The sequence below is a fragment of the Pogonomyrmex barbatus genome, unplaced genomic scaffold, assembly GCF_055798465.1.
Source record: "Pogonomyrmex barbatus isolate J1 unplaced genomic scaffold, ASM5579846v1 scaffold7, whole genome shotgun sequence".
NCBI classification, from domain to species: Eukaryota; Metazoa; Arthropoda; class Insecta; order Hymenoptera; family Formicidae; genus Pogonomyrmex; species Pogonomyrmex barbatus.
Genome location: NW_028297171.1, coordinates 2413612 through 2435619, shown reverse-complemented (window position 1 = coordinate 2435619; position 22008 = coordinate 2413612). Strand labels below are relative to the sequence as shown.

General features: G+C 33.1%; 3 protein-coding genes across 6 annotated transcripts in view; 2 read left to right on the top strand and 1 right to left on the bottom strand.

Annotated features, from left to right (window-relative positions):
* Window positions 1–3327, top strand: part of LOC112552188 (proton channel OtopLc) — a 39923-nt gene extending 36596 nt beyond the window's left edge. For both annotated transcript variants that reach the window (XM_089083615.1, XM_089083614.1), the window contains exon 9: window positions 768–3327. The gene's annotated coding sequence lies outside the window, so the exon portion shown is untranslated. The remainder of the gene's footprint in view (window positions 1–767) is intronic.
* LOC105433137 (putative protein FAM10A4) lies at window positions 2048–21096 on the bottom strand. The gene is made up of 5 exons (XM_011648276.3): window positions 20887–21096; window positions 20386–20661; window positions 19898–20310; window positions 4632–4841; window positions 2048–4175 (listed from the first exon to the last, which is right to left on the bottom strand). The coding sequence occupies exons 2-5, from the start codon at window positions 20654–20656 to the stop codon at window positions 3930–3932; spliced, it is 1140 nt and encodes a 379-aa protein (XP_011646578.2). The 5' UTR covers window positions 20657–20661; window positions 20887–21096; the 3' UTR covers window positions 2048–3929.
* Window positions 8298–18462, top strand: LOC105433127 (uncharacterized). Of its 3 annotated transcripts, XR_016140990.1 has the most exons (12): window positions 8298–8695; window positions 13111–13200; window positions 13266–13348; window positions 13450–13657; window positions 13758–14612; window positions 14804–15058; window positions 15221–15337; window positions 15468–15700; window positions 16063–16254; window positions 16355–16618; window positions 16801–17509; window positions 17577–18462. XR_016140990.1 is itself a non-coding variant. In XM_089083616.1 (11 exons), the coding sequence occupies exons 1-11, from the start codon at window positions 8623–8625 to the stop codon at window positions 17182–17184; spliced, it is 2694 nt and encodes an 897-aa protein (XP_088939742.1). In that variant the 5' UTR covers window positions 8298–8622; the 3' UTR covers window positions 17185–18462. The 3 variants fall into 3 exon arrangements, 2 of the variants coding, with proteins under 2 accessions (XP_088939742.1, XP_011646568.2); XM_089083616.1 differs by having other exon boundaries at window positions 15528–15700; window positions 16801–18462; XM_011648266.3 differs by having other exon boundaries at window positions 16801–18462.
* Window positions 21097–22008: the final 912 nt, after the last annotated feature.

Here is a 22008-nt window from a genome sequence, read left to right as displayed (position 1 = left end):
TAAAAAAATCTTACACTTTTTAAAATTGAAACATAAAGTTAATACATATCTTCAAAAATTTGTGTAATTTTTGGATAAAAGTTAAGGCTTCTGACTACTCAGCTAAGAATTTTGCGTTGACGGTGACGATACAGTTCCATTGGTTCATCCTTGTTCCCCTTGTCCATTCTTATTCTTGTTTATCTTTATATTAAGCGACGTGCCGTCAACGAAATTTTTTATTGCACGTTATTATATTATTATGCTTAATACAGATGTGATTCGTCTTGTACTTATCAAATTCATAAAAATGAACAGCAACTAAAGTTACCTTTGAATGTTATATATAAAAATATATTTTTCTCTTCTTTCAAACCGTCTGTTTTTCTATTTGAATAGGCTTCATTTCATGCGCCTTTTACAGTCATTTATTATCAGGAGGGAAAAGCATAGTAAACTTAGTAACCGTCCATTTTCACAAGTGTCTTAAAGCCATCTTAAATGTCGTTTTAGTCAAATATTTCTTTATTTGCAAATTACGTGTAAAAATTTTACTGTGGCTGCGTCCCGATATTTACTGCCAGTACTAAAAATGTATAGTTCAGATCACATATATTATAGATTTTCAGTACTGGCAGTGAATATCGGAACCCAGCCTGTGTCATTTCTCATTTATGACGTCACGAGTCCAATATGGCCACGGCGAGGAGTCAGGAGTCTTTTGACATTCCTTGATGAACATCTTTTAATATATTCTTTCACTCTTATGAAACACACAATGTCAACAGACTGCATTCTGGCTCGCAAGAACCTCATCGTCCCGGGAGATTGAGACCGATTGACAACGGATACGCTTACAAGCGGCTATTGCATCCGCATTCGCTGTCGTTAGACGCGATGCATCTTCTCCCCTATGTGGATAGCGCGAGCTGGCTGTACTTGAACCCGAATCCCATTTATCCCCTACGCCTACCGAGTCTGGAATGCGACGCGTCGTTAATATCCGAGCAGCACCGTCACCACCATCACCATCATCACTATCATCATTATCACCGCCACCACAGTCGGCAGAGGAAACATCGTCGAGTATTAAGCGATCCCGGGGGGTGGGACGCTGATATTCGTATGGATGCGACGCGACACCGACGAGTACTTAGCAGCGCTGGCGCCGATCTTATGCGAGCGTCGATAGACGAGGCCAATGAAGATGACCTATCGCCCGAAGAAGAGACAAGAGCGTCGACCTTCAGAAAAGTGCCATGGCACCCTAATTTGCATATGCTCAAAATTAGGAGAACGTAACGCAACTGTATAATTGCGAGAAAGAAGCAAACGCTTTTTAAAACATATAAGAAATCAAAAAGATTGAAGAGAATTTAATATCTCAGAAATAATCTTTCAGAATTTTGAACTATCGGAGGCTGAATTGTTTTAGATTTAAAGAAATACAAATGTACGGAGCAATATTAATGTCAAATTTATGATCATGTATACATATTCTTATATATAAAGTTTTCTTTGATAAAGAAAAAATTCTAAATTCAAAGTAAAACAATTGATTCTATAGTAGTACGATATATATAATGATCCTTATCATAAATTTCTTTAAAAATCGAATTTCCAAGCATGTAACTTACGCAATATAAATTCGATATATTAATATGTCAATTATGTTTGCATGATTACGAGATTTTTATAATAAAAAAAAATGTGAAATATTTCACTACGTAAGAAATCTGGACTCATGCGAAATTGTACTTACCATTTCAACAATGAGATCTAAGTTTACTTACTAATTTTTTATATCTGAAGTAAGACGCTCTTTTACAATGAATTGTCTCTAAGAGTGCGATATTCTATTTGGTTTCACGTGCAATATTTCTAGATTTTAAGTTCACGCTATATATAGTGTACAAATGATTGTTGTAGACGTGCGTTGTAGATGACAGATTCTGTCGTCTCTATCGCGAGAGCCATCCGGATTGCATCGCATATACAATGGGTGATGCAATACTTTGTACCTTATTAATTAATGCTGAGAAAGTTGTAATTATTACTCGCGAGCGTATATTTTTGTACATATTTATTGCAAACATTTTATATATGGATCTGACAGGATAACACACGCAACAGAATTCACGGTAGAACTCCGTTTATTATGTCTGGAGATACGACTTTATTCTTATTGGATATAATATATCTAATAAGATATATCTAAAAAATAAAATTTCTTAATAAGTGTTCCCCTCTTCCTAACATTATTTTTATACATTATTTCAAATAATAGAAGATACATAATCAGAATTCGACATGTATACTTTAAAATCTTATCGTAAATTTACGTAAGTTATATGCTTCATATGTATAAAGTATATAACTAAAATTATGTAGAAAGCATCTGTTCAATCTACCATTATAACTTATGCAAACTTGATTATTAATACATAGATATGCAAAACTAACGTTCTAATCGAATAATGTTCAAAATATAATTTTCACAATCTTATTAAAGATTACATTCTTAAGATTACTTTGCAAATGATATAATATAATCGATATAAATATAATCGATTTTTGTATTCAGATTATTAATTATAATAATGTAAATGACAGATCTTTGATAATTATTGTATATCATTTTTAATAATTATTTTCTATAAGATAGTAAACGTTCAATTTATGCAATTTTTTTTCTGAAAATATTTTTTCTAATAAATGGAGTTTTGCTGCTGAGCTCTCTTGTAAAACATTAGGTCGCATTATTTGATATCTTATAAGTACTCAACGTGACAATCTATATCTATTTCACGAAGAAATAACGCTACTTCGTATTCAATGCTTCATTTTATCAATGTGTAAGTATTGTATTTTTTGGACGAAAGAATAACAAGGCAGTGCCGATTTAATTGTGTCTTTTTAATTCGTGAGTAAAAATATTAGTTTTAGAAATAACGATAAATTAATACTTATTTTGCTAAATTTTTTATTTTGTAAACCACTTGTACGAAATTATCTATTTTGAATTTTGCAATTAACAAATCAGGAGGCGATTAGTTATATTATAGTGCTATTAACGGCATATATAAATGTTAAACAAGATGAATATTGAAAATAAAATTTCAATAATTATATGTAAATAATAGAGAATAAGAAAAAAATACATCTGTTATAACAATCTTGCGAATCGAGCATACCTGACTGCTTATGGCACTATTTCAAAAACATGTCTGTTTCAAACTGTTAATAATAGAATAAATACGATCAACAGGGGCATTAGGTAATGAAATGCAACGTATACACACAATAAAATTCATCTTCTTAAAAATAAAGAGCGCTCTGTATAACAAATTATATTGATCCACAGTAAGTTTTTTTTCATAGATGTAATATATCACTGATGCATGCTGTGTGTGTTATATACATGTATATGTATATAATCTGACTTTGTGTGTGTGTGTGTGTGTGTGTGTAAATATATATATATACACACATACATATCACACACATACTTTTATGTATAGAGCAAGAGATAAACAAATGCCAGCGCTTTTCAACTCATTAAAGGCGACCATTTCGACCATGATTTCGATAATTTATCTTCAATAAAAACTTTTTAGTAATCTCAAGAAACGTGATAAATAATTCGTGAAAAGTAGAATAATCCGATTTGAGAAACTTGGGTAGAAATACTACAAATGAATAATTAAAAATCAAACTTAAGATTATCTCAAGGAACAAGAATTAAATGTAGAATTTTTGGGACCCTGCTGGCACTAAAATTAATTTTATATTTAAAGAATCCTTTAAATTATCAATTTCTTTTAATGAGTTTTTTTTAGCATAGTTCATTGCAACATAAATATAATTAAACGTAAATCAGCCTTTAATGAGGGAGTTAATCGAGATGTAATACACTCCGTATTTATTGTAATAGGTGATTAGATTTATGATTAATCGAGACCAACGTCATCCTGAGGAGATGATTTCGGGGGGTTAAAGTGACCTGCCCCGGCACCGGGGAAACCAGGCATACCACCTGGGAAATTCATTCCGGCAGCGCCCGGCATGCCGCCAGCACCACTGAATTTTGAAGCCATCTTATTGATGAGGGCCATTATCTTGGGATTGTTCTGATACTTAAGGATGTTCGTCGGATTCGTGGAGATATCCTTGAAGGCCTCCGCCACTTCTGGATCCTGCACATTTGTTTATTTTCATCGTGAAATATTAACAAAAATTATATCCCAATTTCTGTCAATTTGATAACTTATTCATTAAAGCGTGATCTATTGTCGTTTTCTTATTTGGAAGCTAATTTATTCTTGTTAAATTTAAAATACAATTAAAATTGATAATTTGAATTTATCAAAAATTATATATATATGCATTATTTAATATTTTGAAATGTAACTAAAATTATATTTAATTTAATTTAATTTAAATCATTATTAAAATTAAGTTTTATATATATATATATATATATATATATACTCGTATATTAAAATTGATTGAATTTTAATATAAAAAAATCGTATTATTGATATACAGTCAAATTAAATAGCATGTGACATGTCAGATATTTTTCAAAAGAGATTCTAAAAATGCTTGGATTTTTAATTTATAAAAGACTATGACCTTCGCTCGTTACTTACCTCAAAAGCTTGAAGTACATCAGGATCTTTAAGGAATTGATAAAAATCTCCGGGAGGTGTACTGCCTGCATCTGTTTGAGAAGTCCGCGTGTTTTCCTCGCGAGCTTTGGCAGCTTCTCGTGCTTTTCGCAATCTTTCTTGTCTCTCGCGCTCTAATTTTTCTTGCGCCTTTCGTTCCTTCTTCCTCTTGTGTTCTTCTATTTTTCGCGCCTAATATAGTATACAATATATAACATTATTTAGTTTTTTGGTTCAAAGATGATATTAAAATTACTTATTAGAAAATTACTTATTAGAAAATTATTTATATAAAGTCGGCATCGTCGCACACTGGAAAATTAAAATAACTAAGCACATAGAAAATTAAGAGTTACAATTTCAATGCAAATTTCACATGCAAAGATTTAAGAAAAATCTAACCAGGATTGAATAAATTAATATTATTTTTTTAACTATTTTAAGTTATTTTTAACTAAAATGACTTGTAAAATTAATTTTATTCAAAAAACTAACTTTTAAGTTTTTTGTTCTTGTAACGTAACTAAAATTAAATTGCGTTAAAATTAAGTTAAATTAAAAGTTAAGTTTAAAAAACATTATTTACATTAAATTAGAACGTCGTAATTTTTCAAAATTAAATATTCTAGATAACACACACACGACAACAATTACAATATGGATCATCAAAAATTTAATATTTTATTTATAAATTAAGTTTATATGAAATAACAAAGAAATATTGCTTTTTTTTATTAGGGAATGCGTTTTTTTTTTACAATTTTTTCTTCTACATAGATAAATTTTTAAGAAAAATTTTTAGGAAAAAAGTTAGCAAGTTAAACTTTGCGTTTTAAAATTAATTAGTTAAAATTATAAATTAATTCATTTAAAATTAAAACTAAGTTAAAAATTATTCATTTTCAACTTTATTGGTTAACTTTTAATTTTTTAACTTTTTAACTTTAATTACTATCTAACTCTGGATTTAACAAAGCGCATACTATATCTATCAGAAATATGGCACATAAAGATATAGTAAGAAGTTAAACAGTGTTCTAACAGGTAGTAAGTAGTAGAATAGAAACAATCGCAAATTAAGCGCGAGATACGTGGCAAAATGAACCTATGAACTTGATGGTAAACGCGCAAGGTTCTATCTAAATATAGATATAAATAAATAGGGCATCCTTGTGATCTTTTACGGAAAAGAGTGATCCACCACGCGTCTTTAGGAACGCATCCAAATCTTAAATTATAATGACGTGGAACATGCCTGGCCAAAATGTACATATTGTGATCACATACGATTAACAAGTTTATTATTAAATCGCGAAATTGTTCATTTAGCCGTCAACATTTGCTTCTCATTGTCTCAGAAAAAATAACAACACAACAAACTTTTCACAAGGGTTACTCTGAATGAATGAAAATTCAATTTAATGAGAAAACAAATAACAGAGGATTCGTTTTGCAAATATATGATGAAACTTATTGCTTTTCTCAAACCTTTGCGATTCTAGACAATCAAAGAAAAGTCAAAATTATCATATATCTCGTGAATAGAAATATCCTATACATCGAAAGATTTATTTAATTCACTTCATCACATATACGTAATAACTAAGTTATATAAATAATATTCATATCATACTCACATATTTACACGTATATATCGTGCATTTTCTTTACTAAATCAAGACGTTTGAAAATTAATCATTTTTTCAACTATAACTTTCAATTAATTAAATTTATTGATTTTTATGAGTTTCAACAAAAGACAAAAAAAAGAAAAAGATAAGAAGAGAAGGAGGAGAGGAGAAAGAGAGGACTTTTGCGCGACAAGCCTCCTTATACGGGTGCGACCCGGGCTTCTAAATATAAAGGCGCCCGCGGTTCTGACGCTCCTCTGCGTCTGTGCGCACGTATTTTGCGGCGAATCTCATCTCTCCGTCGTCTGTTACGCTTCGGTTAGTCGTCTACAATTAAAGTAACAAAATTCGCCTATCCATACTTGCAACTGATAAACCGAAGAAATATACAAAGTATATCGAAAACTAAATTTTATCGATCACTTTAACACCCGACATGCTATAATAATCGAAAATTTAATTTATAAATAAATCTTATCTAAAAGGAATTCATTTATCAGCATTCGAAAGTTCGAAAGCTGCTTTAAAAAGCTGAATAAAAGTAGTGAAAGCTAATGAGAAAGAAAGCAGCAGATTATTAGCTATCCGGATATAAAATCACGAAGAATTTTGCATAGAAACTCACGATTTGTGCAAAAAATTTAATACTTCTGATGAAATGTCAGATAATAATTTAACATTTTCGAAATTACAATTGCAAAAGCATGATGACGCTTAAAACCCAGATTTCAAAATTAGAGATAAAATCCAAAAGATCAAAAAAATTTGATATTTTACTTCTTCGTTACATTATTATATTTGATGCTAAATGCACGATTGCGTTAATGCAGTTTTAATGTAATGCTTTCTCAGTTGACCGGACGACTGCTCAGCGAACGGTGAAAAGCGCAATGGTAGAAAATAGATGATGACATACCTTCGTCACGAATAAAAAAAATTGGTAAAATAAATAATGATAGAAATCACCGAGAATAAGGTTCGCGAAGATGATGATGACGTTCGACGCGCTCGTGATAGTGAAAAAATCGTCAAACGGTCAACGATTTTGTCGCTACCTGACTTTTCATCCAGATAGAATTCTGATGAGAACCGGGAATGCCGAGAGATATTTTTAAATGTGCCACGATATAGCGTAAAATTTCTAACCGCGCAACATCAGCTCTAGAAAAAAGATATTGACATGGTATATTCACATTAGTGATATTATCAACATTATCAACAATTAATAACAAAGTTGCCAATTACTGAAGATTACTTGAAGATTACTAGAAAATAAAATGATCATTTAAAGTCTATCTACAAAATATCACTCAAACTTAAATAATTAAATTCTGACAATTAAATGTTACTTAAACCGTTAAGTGAAACTTTTGAAAAAAAAAAAAAAAATGCAATATTTGTGCAGTTAATAAAGGATAATAGTTTGTATATTAGGAAACAAAAGATTATTATTAAGATTAAATAAACGCCAGTCTATATAAAAAAGAAAAGCTTCTCCTTTTTTATGAATAATTAATTGGCGACAAGCATCAATTAATAAATCCTAATATTAAGTAAAGTTGAATTCCGAGCTTGCATTCTAATATCTAATTATTTCGATCGCGGATTTCGCATCAAATGTTCGACCTTGATCTACATGCCTTCGTAATCATCGTAAAAATAAAACTCAATCAAAAGAGACTCTTCCGCTTTTGTTTTTCTTAACATTACGCGCGTTCTTTATTATCAAATCCAGATTAGCAAATAGGTGACATCGAAGAGCGACGAGGGGGTTTTGGTTTGGGTCGCCGAGTTGATGTATCGTTGCTATTGCATCCGGTACCAAGAGCCAAGCGGATACATTTGTCGGTAGACAACTTTCACAGCTGTCGATCGCGGTCGATTCTGGCTACGACGTTCGATGACGCACTCGACTATAACGTGTGTGTGTGTGTGTGTGTGTGTGTGTGCGCGCGCGCGCGTGTGTGCGTGTTGTGTTGTGTGTTGTGTGTACGAGAGTAAGCACTCCTCTGCCATCCATCCTTCGGAAGTTTTTCGACTGACGACCACGAGATAGCTCAAAGGTGGACCCGTCGACAGAGCAAGACGGCAAAAAAAAGAAGAAAAGAAAAAAGCCGACGTTCGCCACTGTAGCTGCCGGACTACGTCCGAGGGGTAAAAAGAGGAAGACGAGGCGGTAGAAGAAAAGGAGAGGGGCGTCTTCGGGGTTTGGCGATAGTGATGATGCCAGTACCTCGCGGGCTAGTTGGAGTCGAGGGCGACGACGGAATCGAGAAGTGAGAGAGGACGAGCTGTGTGCCAGCCCTGGCCCCGGCCGATCGCGTAGTGTCTAGTGTGACGAGATGACGGGTGCGCGGATGAGACCCGCGCTCGTTGTGGGCCTCCTCCTGGGCCTCCTAGCCGTTACCTTCCGAGGTCAGTAAAATCCCCATCAGATGACCAACTCGTGCAGATAAACCTTAATCCCATCTTACAGAACGGATCGCATGTGCGAGCTGGATCTTGCGAACGTGATTCTCTTCTCGTGCACGGCCAGTGCATCTCGTGCGACATCGCACGATTTCATTGACTTGATCTCACCATAGTCGATAGAATTGTTCAATGGTTGATCTCACCATAGTCGATAGATTCAAAGTTTCCAACTCGTTCATCGCCGAGTGTATCTCGGGGCATGCTACGGAATTTCTTCGCAATTCATTCACATAGCCGCTTCTTCCTTTATTCTTTATTAAAGTCTCGTCATCGATGTAAAATATTAAGAATTTATCCTGATTGTGATGTAGCTAGATTGTTATAACTTAGACATCAAAATTAGATCTTAAACTTAATAGGTGTGATATCAAAACCTATTCGAGGCAGAATTGCAGTAACAAGGAGAAATGTGAAAAAGACAGCTTCTTCGATTGATATCAATCATAACAATAAAATCGAAACGACGAAAGTATGACGATTGATTGACGAAGGTCAATGTTATGTAAAATTATTAGTACGCGTCATCGGTTCCTATAGCTCATCTTTACGTAGATTCACTGATGATTCAGCCATAATTTAATATGTCTTGCTATCAATTTATTTAAGGCTCTCGTTAGCGATTCTAAATTAATATAACAACTCTACAATCTTGACAAAAACAGAATTAATCTAAAATTATGTTTACTGTGGTTCATCTTTTCAATTTTTCATCATTTTATCATGTAATTTCACCGCTATTTGAGTGCTATGGATATTTGTAGAAATAGGGTTGAAAAGTGCCAAGCGATGCGATCGCGGTTCTCTCGTTTCATGTCGAAAGTGCCAAGCGATATGACAGCGCTTTTCTTATTTCATATTAAAAAGCATCAAGCAATACGATTGTGATGTTTTATTTGCACATTTTATTAATTTTTTTATAAAAATATTACAGCAAAAATTAAGAAAATAAAGTTTCAATTTAATAAATCTGTTTCGAGTTTAACGTTAAAGCCTGTTAGACTACGAATTAAAGATTACGGATTACAAATTAAAGATTAACATTCAATCAATCAAATAATTTTAATTTTAATTTTTTTGCTATAATTGATCAAATTTAATAATTCTCGGTTCATAATTTAGAATTTATAATTCATAATTTGACACAAGTTTTAACGGTGCACTGTGATAAAATCCGAGTGCATGATCGATTAAATTTACTACATCACTACGAAAATATTTTACGATAAACATTAGAAATATTGTGACTGTACCTCGTGATACTCAAATAATTAAATAAACCATTAAATGCGATTAGAATTAGATGAACTTTGGTTATTTTGAAAAATATTTCATATTTTTTATAAATTGCTAATTAATAATTAAATATAATTAGATAATAATTAAATAGATTTTAAATATCCTCTACTTCGGAAAAATGTTTTAGTTTCCGCAATAATTAAACAATTTAAATTATTGATGGTTGAAGAGACACCCAATGCCTTATTTTAGAGTTTACATAAAAATCGTCGATTCAAGGATTTGTTATTTTAGGAATCGATGGGAGTTGGCTGTCATCAACCTGCACGATAATTACATAAGAAACCGCATAAATCTGTGCCAGCATCGTTATAAGTCTTCAGAAAATGAATTGTTTCAATTATGTGACTTTATAAATTCCATTCTCAATTTTTTTATAACTAAATGATGAATCGTATAAATCTAAACAAATTTAATTGCTATTGCAAGCTTTGATATTTATGACAAATCGAATGTGCGCTCTTCTAGTCGCGTTACATCTCTTATTAAGTGATAATAAGTGGTCTTTCTACTAAGAAATAAGATTACTTTATAAGGATGGTTATGTTAATAAAGGCTTATCTCGATGCCAAATTTTAGATTTGGTATCAAGTTTTACGATGACGATTACAAAAATTTGTCAGTGAGAGTGCGGCAAAAAGCTATACATATCGTAGTAGACTATGGAACAAGACTCGGGATTCTATCTTTATCCGGCGCAGCTGCGCTTGCCAAACGACAGCTGCGTGCGTCTCCTTCTATCATTCGTAACTCAAAAATTGCTCATATTATCGCATTACTTTGAAAACCAACAGGAGGCGCAAATTTTGTCACTAAGAAAACGATTATTCAATAACAATTAATTTTTCGATAACATACGCTCGATAATAACTTGGAATAAAATTTGAATCTGAATTCTCAAGAGAGATGATTTCAGTCTTACAAATTAAACTAACTCGGGGATGAAACCTTAAGTCTTCATGGCATTAAATCATTTAAACCTTCTGCATTTAAATCACAATATGATATTTTAAATCAAAGTATTGGAAATCATATTATTGTCATATTATTCAATTGAAATGTTATATATAAGAGAGATTTCAATATATTTGTCATGCAACATTATGTGGTGAGAGAAAAAAATGGCTTGACGATTTAATGGAAAATTAAATTTAATAAAAGAGCTTGGTTTGATTAAATCCAAGAAATGATCTATCTCATTTCTCAGAGAAGCTACAAGAACTGGAACCTTGTGCCAGAAATTGCGGTATGTGATATAACAAAGATATATAGTAAGACTATCCTACGAAACTTCTCGTGTTTACGTACGATCACGTGAACTCGTAAACTACAATGATTCTACAATGAGTCTGAGATACTATGATGCTGTTTAAGTTCAAGCAACATTATACTGGCAAGCTTATGGGTCTTATTGTTTTACATACCGTCTCATCAAATTATTTAATTATAATTTGTCTTTTAAAACATATATCATGTTATCTATTCGAGAAATTACAACCATTTCAATCAAAAATCACAAACGTTGCAAGTATATACTTTATAAAACATTTGTCCTGTTGTCTAGGCTCAAGATTGATTTGACATTGTGATAAAAAATTTTAATATTATAATTCCTCCTTGCGTTATGAAAGTCCATGCATACATTGATCAATTATGGATATGTGCTATTAATAAATTTCGTTCAGACAATAGAAAGGACAGTTTAATCAACTCGTGATTTTTTTTCTCGCAGGAAGAGGTGATAAAAATACTATTCGCTCGCCTAATATATAAATATTTCCGAGTGTTGCTCGGCTCAAAGCCGCCTACCCGTCGCTAAACTTAGAAGCCGGCCACGTCCCAGGTACCGCCTAGAAAGATGATATCGACATTTTCTTCGGTGGAAATTCCGCCGTTTCTGCGTTTCGTATTGGTAACGCCGATTTATGCGCCTATTAAATTAGATCCCGTCGCAAGTAAATTATTATTAATACGCATATCATGCAAATATTTTTTCTACACACAAAAGCAATTTCTTATAAAATTTAAGATATAAGGATATATTCTGATAAATCAAGCAAAGACATAAGTTAATTGAAGTAAGACATCAGGATGAAAATATTGCATTCTCAATCAACTTTCAACGATTATTTCAACGTTAAAACAGTTGCTAAGATCCGATTCTATTATTGAGAAACAGTTTCGTTTAAAAAATTCTACGTCTGTTTGTAAAAGAAACGCACTCGACGCGGCAATGCAAACTTTCATCAGACATGTCGGATGACAAGTCGCGCTAGGTGTTCCTGAACACCTGTCACCAGGCGTGAACACGCGCACGGCCCGCTCGGCCAGAACGTGCGTAATGACTTTGACAGGTTCTTGCGTCACTTGGGTCAGATATTTCGGGTTGGTGGTCGCGTGGCGTTAAACTCACCGTCGCCGAAGCTCCGTTTCCCTGTGCAATAAGTTATCTAATACCGCGTGCGATTTCTTTTGGCTCACGGCTACGTTACCGCGCGCAACGAGAATTCTCTCAGCCGAAAATTTCTGGCAGTCGGGAGCACGGCGAAACGGCGAACAATGTAAATATATTGCCGACGTATGCGAGACTTCTGGTATGTCAAATACATTCGCTATCCGATATCGTGAACTAATCAGACGCGGAATGAATCGTCGAAGGATGAACTTGAACTCAATTATGTCGGACTTAAACGATGATATGTAACTGTCCTTTTAATAAATACATATATCGATGAAAATTATTTAATATGCTAATAATTTTGAGAATAAATTATAAATGTGCTAAATCCTGCAAAAACTTGAAATAAATCTTAGATTAGAATTTTTGCATATCTCAATAATAAATGTTGTAAATTTTAGTAATAAATTAAAATAATTAGTATAAAAAAATCTTCATCGTAAATATTTAGAATATTTGAAAAAAAATTTGTTATTCACACTAAATCTCCTGTTTTGTTTAAACGACCCATCTTTTCATCATTTATCTGATACAATAGAAATTACAAAACATAAAACGGTTTTCTTTAACACATAAAATGTTAAATGTTGAAATAACACTTTAGGAGTGCAATGCGAAGACGAGCCAGAACAGGTACCATCCGAGGACCTATGTCGACCGTATATCGAGAAGGCGCTCAAGGATCTCGGCACAGGTAATACTAGATGATGGTGAATACTCAACTGGAACACAACGATTTCTAGAATATTTCGTTTGAAGGATCTTTGGACCAGACCAGTGCAGAGGTCGGAATCGAGATCGACCAAGAGAAAGATGAGGAAGCATTACCTGCGAGCGAGGAAGTAAGCTTTTATTAATTTGTTTATATAATAACAGTTAATTTACAATATGCGGAATATTTCAAAAGAATTTTGCTAAATTTTGCAAAAATTTATTCGTATAGACTGGTGAGGCAGCAGACGATGTTTCGAAAGAAGAGGATAAGGCTGAAGAGGAATCGGTAGATGAAAATATAGAAACAGCTTCTGACGAAAGCAAGGAAGAAACCGAAGAGCAGGCCGACGTTAGCGAAGAAAGGATAGAAAAGGAAAAAGAAGAAGATGAACAAAGTGAAGAAGTCATGACTGATGAAAGTGCTGAAGCTCAAGAAGGTAAAATTAATAATCACTGATGTTTCAAATAAATATTGACATTTTCATATTTGTTAAAAATGCAAATGGATATAAAAAAAGAAATACTAATATTGTTTAGAAGAAGCAAAAGAATCAGAGGGAGCGTCCGCTGAGATAACTGAAAGCGATGAAGAACAAATCGACTCTTCCGAAAAAGTGACTGAAAGTGAAGAAATGAAAACCGAAGAAGAAAAGCTTGACGAAGAAAAATCCGACGAAGAAACAAAAGAAGACGAAAAATCTGAAGAGGAAAAAATAGATGACGAAGCAAAATCCGAGGAAGAAAAAGATGAAATCGAAGAATCGAAAGCTGAAGACGAAGAGCAAGAGACGTCCAGAGAAGCCACTGAAGAAATAGAAGACGAATCTAAAGAGGAAGCGGAGGCTCAGGAAGCTGGTGTTGAAGAAGACTCTGATAAAGAGGAAGAAACTGATAGTAAAACTGAAGAGGACATCGAATCGATCGAAGATCAGGCAAGTAGTAGTGAAGATGAGAAAGATGATACTAAAGAAGAAACGCAGGATGAGAGCGCTGAAGCTGAGGATGAAGAAAAAGAAAAGGAAAGCGCAGAAGATGTCGGGGCGACAGATTCCGAAGATGTAGAGGAAGAAACAAAATCGGAAGAAGAGGAAGAAGCAGAAACAAAGTCTACTGAAGGGGAAGAAGAAAAATCAGCTGAAAAAGACACGAAATCTGAGGAGAAAGAAGAAGAAGAAATGAAATCTGCGGAGGAGGATGAAGAAGAAACAAAATTTGCGGAAGAAGAAACGAAATCCGAGGAAATCGAAACAAAATGTGAGGAAAGTGACGCGGAATGTAAGGAAGCAAAATCTGCGGAAGAGGAGGGAAAATCAGAAGAAGAGGATATAAAATCGCGTGGTAGACGAGAAGCTGGTAAAGAAGATACTGAAACAGACGATAAATCAGAAGAAGGTAAACAGATCTTTCCAATAAAGATTGTTCTTAAAAATATAATGTTTCAAGATCGTATAAAATCTATTTTTATAATTCTATTTTTACTTATAATATAATTACGTATAATAATTATTTTCATTTCATGTTATTAAAGTAAAGTAATTAATGTAGTACAGTTAATCACTAATGATACAATCCTATATTGTCAGCTGTCAGCGAGGAAGAACAGGAACCTACTCCAGAAGAGGATTTGATTCAAGAAATCAAAATCCCGGAGAATCTTCGACCCAGGGATCACATTAATCAATTGCTAAAATTGGATGAAGAAAATGAGAAAAAGGAACGAGCTATACAAAAAGAGGCTGACATTATTCTTAGGGATTTGAAAAGACTTTACGATAACGCTATAAAGCCGTTAGAAACTATGTACAAGTATAGAGACTTGAGTAACAGGCATTTCGGAGGTGAGTAAACTATAAATGTTATAAAATTTTTAAAAATAATTAATGGTTACCGTTTAATTCATTTATCGTTTCGTTCAAATATTAAGGCAAAATAAAAAAAAATCTTTTAATTTAAGGTATGCAATCATTAATCTATTATTGTTATTCTATTTTCTGTTCTAGATCCCGAAATATTTTCCAAGCCACTAGTGCTTTTTATGGGACCGTGGAGCGGCGGAAAATCGTCCATCATTAATTATCTTCTCGACATCGAATACAAACCAATGTCATTGAGGACAGGTGGGTATTAATTAATTAAAAGGGGAACACAATCTTCTTTAAACTTCCTTCTTTGGCTTTGCGCTGATAAAGTAGTAAAAACTGCTAGTAGATGGCATGCTAGAAGCATGAATATACAGAGAGTGTTTAGGTGGTTTGAGAGAGTGCTTAGAAGAGCATTGCAAATCGCCAAATGGAAAAAATGACACAGGAGCCGAGCCGTCACCAGCGTACTTCAACATAATAATGCATGGTGAGGAGGAGGAGGTTCTCGATGGTACTCAATTGGCCGCCGACTGGACTTTTTCGGGACTGCAGAAGTTTGGACAGGGCTTGTTGGATCGTCTTAGGGGCCTGCGACTTGATAACAAGTTACTGGAAAAGGTAAGCGATCACAAACGATAATCCTTTTATAAATATTCATTATATGTATGAATATATGGATAAATGATTTTGATTTTTTAATAATTTCTTTGAAGAATGAAGAATTTTTACAAGAAATAAAATTTGAGAATATTTTAATATAAAATTTTGCATTATTCTTCATTAAAATTAAAAAACCTAAGATAAAATTTTAACTTACGATTAAATTTAAATAAAATCGCACATAAAATGTTTTCTAATTTAGATTCTAAGAGGTAATAGAAAGGAGAAAAAGTAAGATTATAATCAATATTAATAATCAAAAATAATTTACGTGAGATCATGATAAAATATCATATATTAATTATCTGGCATGTTATCAGGTGAACATCGTCGAGATTCCAGGTATTTTAGAGATTCGAAAACAAGTTCAACGCTTATTTCCCTTTAACGATGCGTGTCAATGGTTCATCGATCGGGCGGACATAATATTTTTGGTTTACGATCCCGCCAAATTGGATGTCGGACCCGAAACTGAGGCTATTCTTGACCAGTTAAAAGGAAGAGAATATCAGGTGAACAAGTTGACAAAAATATTGGAATAAAATAGCAACTATTGGCAGCTATAAGAGACTTACTTCAAAATGCTTAATAAATATAATTACTTTCAAATAGACTCGCATTATCCTCAACAAAGCCGACCAGGTGAAACCCGAGGAACTCATGAGGGTGCAAGGTGCCCTAATCTGGAATATATCGCCGCTTATGTCGAGCGCAGAACCACCAATAATGTACTCCACGTCATTATGGTCGTTACCCTACGAGGCTGGTGCACCTACTAGATTGTTGTACGCGCAAGAACGCGCATTCCTTCGCGATCTACGTTCCGCAATAAACAAGAGAGTCGAACACAAGATAGCGAGTGCCAGAAGATTCGCCGTAAGTTCATATACATATACAAGAGTTACTCATTATCTAACGAGCGACTCGTCTTTTTTTTTCGAGAAAATGATATAAAAAAATCAATGATAGGGTTATTCAAAAATAATCTGAGAAATGTACCAAATACAATTATTCTAGTAAAAATTCATTTGATTCGTTTGATCTCTATCAAATTCTAGGTACGAGTGCGCAATCATGCTAAAATGGTGGATTGCTACTTGACAACGTATTACAATCACAAGACGTTCTTCGCCAACAAGCGAGAGATCAGCGACAAGATTATTGAGAATCCACAGGATTATCATATCTACGAGGGCCTTAGTACTCTGACTAATATATCACGCTACGATCTACCCGATCCGGATGTTTATCGCGACTTCTTTCGGCTAAATCCGCTCTACGATTTCCCGCTGCTCAGCTCTACGTGCACGTACTTCCGCGGCTGTCCGATTAACAGGCTCGATGTGGCCATTGCTTACGATCTACCCGAGCTAGTGGGCAACTATAAGAAAGCAGCAGAGGCGGTATTACACGAGAGTGAAGGCAACAGCCCACCGAGTTGAGTGCGTGTCCGCGTTCCGGAACGGAGCTCTCGATACCATGTAAAATACGGACTGGCGACAAAAGCGGCGACGGTTACCTCTGAAGAGAAAGAAGAAAGGCTTAGCTTGTAACTGAAATGCCTTGGCACTTTAAAGAATGAGCTGAAGGACATAGTCTGATATTTGAGATAGTACCAAGGATTTTCTTCCTGAAATACAGGCAGCTAGATCGCAGCGTGATCTACGCGAATTGTATTCGAGATGCTCCGATAACGAAGTCCGATAAGGAAGTCGGCTTACAAAGAAGCTGACAGTCGCGAAAACAATAGGAGCGAAAGGACAGGAGGTATCAAAGTATAAAAAAAATTGGAGTATCATCGTTTGAGCGGGCGAGTAACGCCATGTATTTTTAGATCCGAATAGTTTAGCCTCGTCCCTCATGACATGACAGAGTGTGCAAAATGTGAGCACAATGGAGTGTGATATCAGTGGTCGGGACACTTCCTCGGTTGCAGAAGAAGAACAAGTGTATTACTTGTGTCTGGTAAAACAATGCGAGTGCTACCATTCCGATCCAAAAGCGAACAATGAGAGTTTCCTTTGAATTTATGTGTTCAGATATTGGTTCCTCTCAATGAAAATCTGAGGCTTCGGTGCGACAGTCGCTTACCTCACTTTTCTAGGCACTCGACAAAAAAATTAATCAAAATTTAAGAAAGAAGATTAGAATTTAGTTTCAAGATTTGAAATAAATTTTTAGTTTAGGAACTCTAATATTAAAATTTAGTATTAACTCTTACACTTTTCTCTACTTTTAACAGAAAATTAAAAAATTAAAATTATATTATAAATATTATAAATTTCAAATTTTTAATTTATTCAAATTTTACCTTAATTTTAAAAAATTTAATTTTAGGATTGACTCTATTTTTCTCTATTTTACTTTATTTTAGAAAAATAAATTTCAAAATTGAAAAAATTCTATTTTAATTGTTCCAAGATTAATTTTTCGAGCTCTCGAAAACGTAAATTAAGCCACCGTTGCACCGAATTTTTAAATTCTCGCGACGAATCGGTGTCTGCTGATAACTTATCTCAGAAAAAGATAGACTCTCCAGAATCGATGTAACGTTGAGCAACGATTTCATCCGCCAATTCCTCTGTACCGGGGAAATTAAACTAATTATACCGAAATATTTCCATTGCGAAAAAGAGATAAGATGATCTCTTCTTGTGGCTTTTGTGGAATACCTTGTATAAGCTGATTTTGTGTTCTTATTAAAATGTGTAATTAAATAATTGAAGATATATTGATCTCTCACGCGTTGCTCAGTTAACGTGTGAGACGAAAATCGCGGTGTTCTTTTTATCAACAATTTAGGCTTCCTTCTAGTTCGCGTTAGACAGAAAAAATATAAATTTCCTTTTTAGACATAAATCTTTTAAATAAACTGCATCTTAAATGTTAAAATTTATAGTTTTTCAAATTCTCAGTTGTTTAATTTTTTGGATTTGCCAATGATCCTTATTCTTTTAGAGCTTTTAATTCTTAAACATTTAAATTTTAATGATCTTTAGATCGCAAAATTTAAATTAGAATTGACTTCTCAGACAAAAATCTTTTTTCACGACTTTATATTGTTTCAATTTCTCTCTATTTCAAATATAATTTTATTAATTTTAAACAATCTGTTATATAATAATTAAATTATATTAATATCCATGACTTTAAATTGAAAATCATAATTATAAACCAAATAAGATATTTTCAGTGCATATATATGCACATTAGGTTTTTCAAAACACGAATGCTTTAAAGACATTGCAAGTGATTCAGGTATTAAATTGCGAGCCAGTGAAGCAGGCTTTGTTATTTACGAGAAATAATGATATAAACACAATCATTTATGGTCTAAATATGTATTGTTGATATTATTATTATTATTATTATTATTATTACTATTGTTGCTATTGTTGCATCGCTGTTATTCTATATAAAGATTATGTTTCACAGGTAAATTTAATATTATAGACATATATCATCAAGACATCTACTTCTTTAGTTAGAATAAGGTTTAATATATTGACACACAGTGTATATATATCTGAGCTGAAGTGTAATTCTATGTATAGGATTTATTATATATGTATATATACATATATACAAAATGGAAAAATGTATATATGTATAATTTATTATATACTTAGGCAAGTGTATGTTTTAAATAAGAATGTGTGTCACGATTGCTTTTTGTGTATACATCATAGCTATCATAGCATACTTAAATATATTATTCCCCATTTATAAAGGTTAATTGATAAACATATGTATTAATTTATCTTAATAGAAATGAGAAGGCAAAAATATAGATTTTGCAAAAATATCTCCTTAAAGAACAATTTGTTTCTGATATATAAAACAATAATTATATGCTAAACATAAATTATGAGTTATAAATTAATCAATGCAAAATTCATGCCTATAAATGTTGTATTCATATTAAAATATACATCCGTTTAATAATAATTGTATAAAAATATTATTTTTGTTACTATTTCACTAAATGATATTATAGACTTATAAATTTTTGTTTATTTTTGTAATGTAATTATTGTTTAAATATCCACTATTTCAATATTGTTTTCTAAGATAACGTTATGAGTTCATGCAAAACAGAATATATTCATGCAAAATATAATTAATTTTTCATGCAAAAAATAAGAAGGTACTTACATTAGGTGTAGTTTCGCGTAACCATTCATCTGCTTGCTCATCGAAATCCAGTTTGCAAGCCAATCTCAAGTCGTTCACAGCTTCCTCAAACTTCCCAAGCAAATGATAGGCTCTTCCCCTGAATTTATGAGCCGCTGCACTATCTGGATTTAATTCTATAGCACGGTTACAGTCGCGAATACAAGCGTTCGGCTTGTTTAATAATAAGAAAACTTGACCACGTTTGGCATACAATAAGGCTGCTTGAGGATTTAATACAATAGCCTCTGTATAAAGTTGTATAGCTTTTTCATAATCTTTTTCCACAAATGCCGAAACTGCTTCGGATCTTTTTTCCTGAGACTCCGCTATTTCATCCTCTGTTGGCTGCAAAGTCAGATTTCCCATTTTTTGTGGAGCATCTTGGTCTGGTTCTGAGAAAAGAAAAAAATTACGTTTATCAAAATAATATAAAAAATATATAAATAACTTAGAGAAAATAAACAAACCGATTACACCAGTCATATCCAGCTCTAAATCGCTCTCTTCACTCTCAGATTCTGATTCAGGTTCTGGTTCTTCAGGTTTACTTTTAAATTCTGTCTTGGCACTTGATGAATCATTGGTTTTAGCTTCTGGCACTTTGCCGCCATAATGTTCTATTAACTCCTTAATAAAAGATAACTTCGGATCGTGCAAGAGAGATGGATTATTTATACATTCCCGAGCAAATGTTTTCAAATGTTGCGCGACTTTCTCATTAAATATAGGCATCTCCATGTTGCCTGCAAACAGATCTTTATTAAGTACTCTGTGAATTCAATTAAATTTAATCAAGTGTCATTTTCGCATAATAAAATTCTTCTATTCAGCGATAAGAAAAAAAATTGACATATATCTTCAGACATTTAAAATCACATATATTAACGATTTGAAGGACACGCAATCTAGATTTAGCACTTTTAAAAATAATAATTGAGAATTCTGATGTACAGATATGACGAATTTACCGTTTATTATAGAGCTATGCTTCCGAAGCTTATCCGCGTTATTTGCGTATTTCTACTATTTATGTTTTCACACTAGGTCACTTCACCGAAGTGTATAACGAATGCGCAAATACCGCAATTCAGCGATCTCACGCGAAACCGGATACGGAAAACGTTAATGACGCCGCGTGTACTGGTGGAATAGTTGTCGTTTGTTGTTCGTCACGGTCGGTTTTACTGATTGGCTGAGAGAATAGGTGCATTCAAGCTCGATTATAGATATAGGGTACGGTCAAGGGCTTACTACAAATGCTTTAAAGCATTTTTTGATTGACGCATTAGTAAAATGCTTTGTTTTGATTGGACAATCAAACGCTTCGAAGTATTTGTAATGTTACATTGATCGTAGATTTTGATAGAAATACGATTGGATAATTTTCTTTATGCACATGATTATACTACTATGCAAGTTTGTCTGAATAGACCCTAAGGGCCGCAGTATACACTTCTGCATAACGCATAATGCATAATCCATAAGAAAATGAATCAATCATAGTCTTCCATTTTTACTTTCTAATGGAAATAAAAGATTCTGATTGATTCATTTTCTTAGTGTCGGTCCACAATAGGTGATTTAAGCTTTAAGAAGTAAGAAATTGACCAATTATAATATATGAAAAGAATAATCGACTATGATTGGTCAATTTCTTACAATTTAAAGATTAAATACTTATTGTGGACCGATACTTATGCGTAATACATTATGCAGAAGTGTGTGCTCCTGTCTTAAGCCTGGATCCTTAAGATGCCGTCATATGCGGCGTATTAACTTGCGTAAGCGTAATCTGTGTATTCTAGTATTTTATTAAAACACGTTACGCCATTCTGAAAGCCTTCTTTCACATAGAGCGTATTTCGCGAAATTTCGAGAAATGCGTAATTAATACAACCAATTGCTGATTAGGGTTTCTGTTGTATTCTCTAACAGAAATTAATTTGTGATTGGTTTTTATAATCTGTGTATCTAGGGGTCAATCATGTAACTTTACGTGAAATTTGTCACTTTTCATTTTTCACTTTTACTTTTCATTTTTCACACCTTGACATTTCACGTGAAACTTTTCACGTACAGCGATTATATAT